Genomic DNA, 9,918 nt, shown 5'->3' on the forward strand with positions numbered 1-9,918 from the left:
TAAAGGCATTTCTTATTATGGGATTATCGCACTTCATCATATGGAGTGTTTCAGTACATCGCACCTATTTACAAAGTGGACTCTTATCCCTTTTTCAAACCACAACGCAGGACTCCTGGAAGCTATTCCCTAACAAAGCAGGCTCTTCCACCAGATGCGGTTATCTGAAGTGCAATACGATCAAAGACTAAGGCCCTTATTTAGAATTTTGCAGATGGGATATTCTTTCAAAACATCAAATGAGTTTGCAAGGTCCTACAAGCTCTGTTTTACCTCTAATGCCTTTTGGTAATAGCTCGAAAGTCAGATGATGTTGAATGTACTCTTATTGAGGGTTGGGCCTACTACTCCTCAGGGAAATTTAATTAATTTGGAGTACAGTGCTACACACCTGTGGTTAGTGTTTAGGATCCTCTTGCTTATCAGTATTCAAAAAGCAGGAAAGTTCATTACATTTTATTCTTGTATCCTGGATTCTTGTATATCCTGAAGTGCTGGAATCTCATTTATAAGCTTTTCACAGAATTTGAGTGATAAAAATAACATTTTCATGTAGAAGGCCGATTCTGTGTCTTTATTCTTGTTCTAGTTGGGACTTGTTCTCATAAAGTAGACAACAGGAGAGCTAACCTGTCTTTTTGCCTTGTTTTGGTTTGCAGGCCTAGGGCTTTCTCACTGCTGAAAAAATATATTGCAGAAACAGGACTTTATTCACTAAACACAAGATACATTTTTATAACCATCTGGTGCTATTGTGCAAGTGAGTGACACATTCGTATTACACTGCAAACGTGATTAAAGTATCTAGTACAGTGAAAGTAGGAGACTATAATACACATGTAATATGGCGGACTAGACTTCACCACAGTGGTGACGCTTGTGATGGTGTATTCACCGAATTCTAAAAAAGATCCTAAGTATATGGAATCAAAGTCATAACTACCACCCCAAAACTGTGTCAGAACCACCAAAAGTTGCATTCACATTGATAAGCACTGTAATCATATTGACTACAAGCAACACGTGCCAACATATCCACCTTACCAATTTCCAACTCTAATCTCCCCTTCCTCACACTCATTCCCTCCCTTACTACCGTCATTGTTTTTTTCAACCTAATACTATTCTCACAAGACCTTCTCATGTGTTTCACTTAGCATTCGTCATAACAATGTTCATTAGAATTGCTTTTAAATTGCCTACAATATGAAGTAGCTTCACTGACCAACTGGGAAGCTCTTGTGCATGTTTCTTTGAACCAACCACTGTAAATTATTGGCACTATACGTACAGGTAACATTCATTAATACCCATTGGATAAAGTCAAGAGGTCCACCCTTCCATCCATTAGCCATAATATTTTCACCTTCTGTCTATTGTCATGATGAAATCCCATTAATTTACAGTGCCTTCCCCCAGTAAATCCTTAAAGTATGTGTTTTCCACTATTTCAAGGTATAATGTGCCAGAAATCATCAATCCCAGAAGCATGAAAAGCAACCACTGAAAGTCCCCAATATTTTCAATGCATTTTTCCTGAGGTCGTGTTTGACATAAATCTCAATTCGAAGATGTCCAATTCTCTTATTACATCCATTATGCAGACGGGAACCCCAGCTATCATTATCCTCAACTTACACTCCCATTTATATGCATATCTTGATGAACGTAGAAAATGTTTTTACTGGGTGGGGGGTTGGGGGTGAAACACTACTCAAACAGCACCCACTTTACTTGTCAAGGTGAAACACAAGCCAACCCTAAATGAACCTGTGCCTAACCCTATGAGAGCTTGGCACAAAAGCACTCAAGATTAACTCAGAGGCAATGTGTAAAGTATTTATGCAGCACATAAACAGTAATAAAGTGAAAACACAACACAAGATAAATCCCACACCAATTTAGAAACATAGAATAAAAGTTAATACATTATTTAATACCAAACTGACAAAAGTCCAATCAGTAGAACTGGAGATGTGCAATTTTAAAGATGTAAGATAAGTATAGTTACTAAAAGCAGAAAGTGCCACTTGCGGTAGTCTGGATGAAAGTCACAACTTCAGGCTGACTGTGATGGAGCATAGGCTGGATACGGGGACCAGGTTAGTCCCACTGTAAAAGGTTAATGTCTCAAGTCCAGCAGAAAGAGTTCTCTTCACAGGAGAGAAGGCAGCAGGGATCAGAGAGAGCATTGTGGATGGTCTTCACTGTAGTGTGACGAGTAGGCTGAGCGTCGCAGATGGCCATCGCTTTAGCATGAAGATCCTGTCAAGTGTTGCAGGAGATAGTTGCTGGATATTTGCGTTGGTGGTCACCACAGACTACCAAAGTTCAGGTCTTGCATTGCTGGTCGTCGCAGGCGGCTGCTGTTGTGCGAAGAGCCGGGTTCACCATAGTTTCACATTGGCAGGTGGCATGGGCAGCAAGATCTTGGCATGAGTATGCCCGTTTGCTGTTGCAAAGCCCCCAACATGACAGGATTTCTCCTTTTCTTCTAGAAGGAGTTCAGCTGATCCCAGACCAAGGGTACAGGACCTGGGGGGCACCTCTTGGAGATTAGGAAGTCATTCCAGCAGAGGCAGCAGGGCCCAGGCAAGTCCAGAGCAGATCCGGTTTCAGGCTCACGCAGCAGGTCAGCTGGAGAGATGCAGAGAGACCCCTGGAGCTTGTTATGTCCCTGTATCTCAGAACAGGAGGTTGGTCAGCTGGCCCTTGGAGTCACTTCAGCCTGCGATGAAGAGTGCTTGTCTAGTCTTCCTTTTCAGCAAGCAGGGCACCAGAGTGTCCTCCTTCTGTGTTATCCACGGTCTCAGTAGTGTACTGAAGAGGTGGGTCTTCATGCCCAATATTTACACCTTGTGCCCACTTTGAAGTGGGAGAGTCATTACCCTATAGCGGTGTCGTGAATTTCCTGCCTCTCTTCCCCGGCTACAAAAGACTGGTATGACGCCCTTTGAGAGTGTGTTTCGGCAGAGTCTTTGTGATGTGTAAGTTTGGTAGGCAACAGGTCCAACCCCCCCCGAGTCAGAGATGGCCCATCCTGCCAACACCTATACCCCCTTTTCTCACTGTCTGGGACTAATACACAAAGACCAGCTGCCAGCTACACCTAGGAATGTGACCCTGAATAATGGCCTCAGGCACCAAACAGTTGGGACATGAAAATGTCAACTTTCTAAAAGTGTCATTTTCAGAATTGTGACTTAAAATCCAACTATACCATTAAAGAGAGTTTAAAATTACAATTTTTTAGAGACCAAACTCCACTTTACTACCTGCTCCCAAATAAAAGTTATCACTTACTAAATGTAATAAGGTAACCCAATGTTATCCTATTGGAGAGTTAGGCCTCACAGTAGTAAAAAATGAATTGAAGAGTTTTTCATTATCAGGACATGTAAAATTTAAAAGTACATGTCCAACATTTTAATTATACTGCACCCTGCCCTATTGGCTGTTTAGGGCCTACCCTATGGGTGACGTGTATTAAAAAGTGAGGTTTAAGCCTGTAGGCCTGAAAAAGAAAATGTTGCTACTTCGAAATGGCTGTTTAAGACTGGGTGCACAGACTGCAATGGCATGACTGAGACATGTTTAAAAGCCTACCCAAGTGGGTGGCACAATTATTGCTGCATGCTCACTGGTAGCAATTAATTTACATGTCCTGAGTTCAAGCAGTACCACTTTACTAGGAACTTAATAGTGAAATAAGTGTACCAGTTGGTTGTAAGCCAGTTGTACCATGTTTAAAGGAGAGAGCACAAGCATTTTAGCAGTGGTTAGCAGTGGTAAAGTGTACAGTATCCTAAATGCCAACAAAAACTGGTTCGGAAAACAGGAGAGTGAAGGCAAAATGTCTGGGGATGACCCTGCAGAGAGGGTTAAGTCTAACAATGGTCAAGGTTTTCAACACTGGTCACCCACACAAAGCATAATCACTACAAGTATATTGTACCTTGGATGCAAGTAATACCTAATCAGTATAATTAATATAGTTGTTAAAAGCTAGAAAGGTGAGGAAAAGTGTTGTTTTGCCTTTGCAAGAAGTGCTTTGAAAACGTTTATGTCTTTCACATTGAGAGGCTGCCTAGACTTGCTGTGATTCCTGATCGATGTTATTTATATTGAAGGGATGGCTATCTGCCATGCTACCTTTTGTTCTGTAATATGTCTCCTATTTTAAAAGACATACCCCAACAACCTTTGAACACCTTCTGTCCTCTAGCTCATCTATTAATCTCGCCATTTATACTAACCCCTTCCAACACCAGTGATAACACCTAAATACAATTACAATTAAGTTGTCCTGACAGCCCTCTTAGCTCTACCCAAATGTGATCTTCGGCAATCGAATACAATCCAAACAAGTACCCATCTTTACCTCCAACTTTCTTAGGTGACTCGACACTTTTGCTCCATTTACAGACTGTTTTAGATACCTAAAGGCCACAAAGCCTTCCTAGCGACGATTAACATACAACTTCAAGCAAATGCCTCTAAATAACATGTAATATCCGAAGTTCTAGTAAAGGCTGTGTTCTCTCTTTTGTTCAGTCCTTCTAAGTGCAGCGCTAGGGTCCAGTACTGGCCTCGGCTTATATTTTAAATGTGACAATGGTCATTTAATTATATTTTCCACAGCAACAGGCGAGACAAAAGAGTAGGGCAGTGCCATTATTCTGTTTGAAGAAAACAACACAGGAAAATAAACCCTCATTTTAATCGAAAATGTTATGTTCTTTTATGTGTGTGTGGGTTTTATTGCCATATTAGCGAATCGAAGCGTGTTGCTCGATGGCTGCATTTTGTACTGTGTTCAGCTTCTTTTTGTGGATAGGAAAACAAGAGTATTCTATTGTTGTCCAGAAGTCAATGCATTGCTAAATAGAAATGTAATCCCTTGTCCATTAGTGCCCGTTTTTCAATTGTTCAACCTTTTTCACACATATGGAGGCAAACAAAAGAAAATTGCTGCAAAGTACGGAATTTGCATGCCTCTTCCATTCAAGTGCCTATGTCATCAGAATGGCGTTTGGCAGTCTAACACAATTATGTAGCCTCTTTCCACAATTGCGAAGTAAGATTAGTTCAATTCGATTTCACAGTCAACAATTCGTAATTTTATGTTTACAGTCACAAGTCAAAATCCATACAATCTTTTTCCTGCAAATCCCAAGGTGCTGCTTGATCTTTGATGAACATTTTCAGCCAATTGATTTTGCTGTCTAGTGGCTTTACTTGCAGCGAACATTACAACAGTCGTGTGCACAAACGTACATCAGACAGCTGTAAACTACCGACAATCCTGCATTTTGATTGGTCCCTAGCCATTCGATATCTACAGAGGAGATTCATAGTTGCTAAAAGAGACAGGCCACCTTACAATATCAACCTACATATTACAACACCTTCTTACCATAAAAGCCGCTTATGAAGACCACAGTCTTATAAGAACTAGAGTGTTCACCTAGGTCACAGACTGTGCCTACACTGGCAGACATGCTACTGGAAATTACAGCTTTAGACTCATTCACTTTTCTGTGGGGACTGCTGAGTACCTACAGGAAAATGATTCTTACCTCGTGACTACAAGTTCCTGAAATAAATGAGTCCCTGAAAACATAGCTTTCAATTCGTTTGTATTATACAAACCATGCAGGGAGGTGAAACTACTGACAAAATTAAGTGATAAAAAGTAAAAAGAAAAATCAAATCTCCAAACAGCAACTCATTTGAAGGGACTCACTTGCCATAGGAGCGCAAATCCATTCCTTTTAAATATGAGATCAGTGTGCAAATAGCTTCCTGTACCTCTAAATATATACTTCCACACATTTAGAGAGAGAGGATAGATGATCCGAGGAAACAGATGTGGAAAAAAGATGTTGGACTTAAATTGATATGACTCTTATTAATTATGTTCAGCTCTTCAAAATTTATATGTCATGATGACTACAAAGTTATACCTTTCCTCTCATATTTTAACCTGCTAGTTTCATGTGTGCATTAAAACCTTAAAGCTAATTACTTCACCTTGCTCTGCAGAAAAGTCTTCCATTCAGCAACATGGCATCCCGCTTTGTAAAGAAGATATCATCTTAGCACTCTAGCTGTTCATTAGAAATCTGTGTTGAAGCTACAGGTGACGCCTGGGGAATCACATGACAAACTGCTACTGCTGTGGAAAGTATACTTCATTGAGCCTGTAAGACATATTTCTGATACGGATGAGTAAAATATTTCAGAATTTATAAAACAAGTGTCATAATTGTAGCATTCCTCACAGTAAATTTTATGACAAAATAAAATTCATCATTTTGTTCATTTACTGCCTTTACACCTGACCCTTTTTGCAGGGTTATCCCCAAGCTTTTTGCCTTCTTCCTCTTATTTTTATGACCTTTTTTTTGGCTTAAGGATTCTGGGCATCATTTTGTTTTGTTAATGTCACTTTACCACAGCTAACAAGTGCTAAAGTGCATATGCTTCCTGTCTAAATTGTATTGGTGATTGGTTTATTCATGATTGGCATATTTGATTTACTAGTACGTCCCTACTATAGTGCACAGGTGTGCTCAGGGCCTGTAAATCAAATGCTACTTGTGGGCCTGCAGCACTGATTGTGCCATCCACATGAGTAGCCCTTCAAACATGTCTCAGACCTGCCACTTCATTGTCTGTATGTGCAGTTTTAAACAGCCATTTCAACCTGTCAAGTGCACCCACTTGCCAGGGCCAAATCTTCTCTTTCACTACATGTAAGTCACCCCTAAAGTAGAGCCAATGCAGCCCCATGGGCAGGGTGCAATGTGCTTTACATGTCCTGATAGTGAAATGCCTAAGTCACAGACAGAAATGGGTATAAGTACTGGACCTCTGAAACCACAGTTAGAACACTTATGGACTGAGGACATTCTGCCAGGAAGAATAGTTGGATGCTGTAGGAGGGACTTCCACACTGCCTGTTGCTTTGTTGTGCTGGCCTGCTGCTTGCTGCTTCTGTCCTGGGAGTAAAAGGACTGGACTTTGATTTCTCCATCCTACTTTTCAAGGTTCTTCAAGGGCTTGAACCGAGCTTGTCTCCTGTTAAGAGGTCTCAGGGCCATCAAAGACTTCACCTGCCAGCACTTGGGCTCTCTTGCTGAGAGACCTGACTTGTCAAGTGGTGCCATATCCAGTTCCTGGGCCTTGAAATTGAGCTCTGGTGCAACCAAGAAGAAACTAAGCACATTGGCTCCTGACTCTCTGCCGCTGCCATGGTCCCCACTGAGTGCAACGGCCATGACCTGTCACACATCATCGCTTCCGAAGTCCCTCCACAGTGTGAGTCCCAAGGGCTTTGTCACCAATGTCCCGAACACCTGACTCCCCCGCAGCACCTGTGGCTTCATGGTGTAATTGTGACACCGCAAAGTCAACGCCTCACATCTTGACCTGCTGGATTCATTGACCCCGCCTTGTCATACGGAACCAACACCTGGCCACCGACATAGCATCATCTACAGTGCGACCGTAAGGAACCAACGACTCACCTTGCCTGGCTAGCAGTAAGGAACCGATGCCACGCAGGCTACAACGACGCCTCATCTCCCCCAATATGTGCAACGTCTTTGTTTCCTCATCGTTTTCCAAGGTACTGTACCTGGTATCCATGCGACTCCGTGACCGTCCCGCACTCCCTAGCGAGTGCCATCGGATTGTTGGGAGCGACTCCATCAAGACACTGTGATAGCCCCAGTTGGAGCCATTGAGTTTCCAAGCACTTTACTAAGAGTTAATCTTGGAAAATCTTTACTTCTGTATGTTGGACTTTTGTTGCTTTCGTCTTGTATTCAGATAAATATTGGCTATTTTTCTAAACTGGTGTGGGGTATGTTTGTGGTGTTTTCATTTTGTGTGTGTATGTGTGTGCGTGTGTGTGTGTACACAAATACTTTACACATTGCGTCTGAGATAAGCCACGCTGCTCGTGCCGAGCTACCAAAGGAGTGAGCAGGGGTTATCTAACTGTGTGACTCCCTTAACCTGGCTAGAGTGAGGGTCCTTACTTGGACAGGGTGTAAGCCAATACCAACTAGAGACCCCATTTCTGACAACGTCAGTAGCCTTTGTAGGGAAAGATTTAAATTCTACAACTCCTATTCCAAAAGCATGGCTTACCTGTGTCCCACACTCTTGTCATGAACATATAATGCTAGCATTCTAGTTGTTCATTGAAACTGTGTGGTGCTGCTGCAGTAAAACACTGACATGTCAGCTGACAGACTACTGTTGTGGGAAGTGCCTGTGTTACTTGGCATATCATACGTTACCTCCACAAAGCATAGTACTACTTTTGTAAAATTTGTTCACAGCAGAGTACTATATTTGTAAAATCTCAGAAAATGCGCTTTTATTTCAGCTTCTAGAGCATTTAACATCATTGCTATGAGGAAATCATGTGAGAGAACCACTTTCTATCAAACCTAACTCATCAGATCCAGGCAGTCAGTCAGAATTTTTCATACTGTGAATTCAGCTGAGAATTCCCAACAATTATTAAAATTGTTATGTCCACAAACAAATAATTTATATTATGATTATAGCCTGTTGTCAACCTTTCTATGTGCACCTTTTTGGATTCCCCAAGACCAGACTTTCATTACAATGCCTTTCCATGTAACAAACATGATCACCAAAAAATTAAACAGCTGTTTTTCTTGTAATCTTTTACCTAAATAGTCTCATGACAACCAAACCATCTACCCAAAATTTTAAAGGTCTTATTTACAATATAAATAGTATCCAAGGGGTAGTCTTTCCCAGACAGATATTGATTGAGGTGGAGGAGGGCCATCAGCTTCACCTCAGGACCCTCTGACTACACCCTGGTCAGTACCTACTTGGGAGGGCCTTCTCCTTTGTATAATATTGTTTAACCAGTTATTTTTCTAGTATGGGTTCAGAAACCTAAAGTAGTTGCTTTTCAAGTGAATGTCTGTACATTTATGTGTTATTTTTCAAGTTTTGTCACTTGAGATTCGATGAAAAGTAGTACTTGCCCTGTGTATAGTTTCACTTTTCTTGTGATTCAGGGGTGATTATGATGCAATGTCATCATGTGGATTAAAAAGTAGTACCTGCCATCAATGTAGTTCCATTTCAACTTTCACTTTACTTTTTGGGAATCCTGTGTGTCAAATCAATTTCCAGAACATTATTTCAAGAGATGGATCATAACACCTTTAACAATTTAGAATGGTGAACAAGTTTGAGTGCTTTTTAGTTCTTTAGTCCTGAAATGCTTTGCTCATCTTCGTGTTTTTGCATAGTGCATTTGTTTAATCTTATTTTTCTTTTCTTTTGTCTATATGTGCAGTGCCTGGTATTCGAAGATGCTCCCTTTGGGGTTCAGGCAGCACTGGCAGCAGGGATGCAGGTGGTCATGGTCCCTGATGAAAACCTGAACCGAGAGCTTACAAAGGAAGCTACAGTGATACTGAAATCTTTGGAAGATTTTAAACCAGAAATGTTTGGTCTACCAGCATATGATTAAAAGCTTTGATTTATACTCTGAGAAGGCTCCTGTTTGATTTAGTTTTTTATTATTTTTTCCAAAGGTGGAGAGTTATAGCAAAGACAGTCTGGCATAGGAATATGTCCCCTTAGTCTTGTTATTGATTGCTCCTCCACTCATCTTGTAAATACCCCCACACACCTTCCAAACAGGACTACAAACAGCCACTGATAAAGTGTTTAATGAATTGGTTTGTTTTATACTGTGTTGTTGATGTAACATAATGATGTTTGGATAAGTACATATGGTATGTTATTTTATGTTATGCTCCTACTGCTTCTGTATACTATGCATCCTCTGAAAAATCTTCAAATGGATCCCCACGAGCACCAGGGATACCCCCACTCAATTTCTAGTCAATA

General features: G+C 41.0%; 1 protein-coding gene across 2 annotated transcripts in view; it reads left to right on the forward strand.

The window, feature by feature from the left end:
- PUDP (pseudouridine 5'-phosphatase) overlaps positions 1-9,559 on the forward strand; it is a 1,007,933-nt gene extending 998,374 nt beyond the window's left edge. For both annotated transcript variants that reach the window (XM_069203146.1, XM_069203147.1), the window contains one exon: positions 9,359-9,559. In XM_069203146.1, coding sequence (XP_069059247.1) covers positions 9,359-9,535 — 177 coding nt within the window. In that variant the 3' untranslated portion in view covers positions 9,536-9,559. The remainder of the gene's footprint in view (positions 1-9,358) is intronic.
- The last annotated feature ends 359 nt before the right edge of the window (positions 9,560-9,918 follow it).

Source organism: Pleurodeles waltl, chromosome 8 (assembly GCF_031143425.1).
Source record: "Pleurodeles waltl isolate 20211129_DDA chromosome 8, aPleWal1.hap1.20221129, whole genome shotgun sequence".
NCBI lineage: Eukaryota > Metazoa > Chordata > Amphibia > Caudata > Salamandridae > Pleurodeles > Pleurodeles waltl.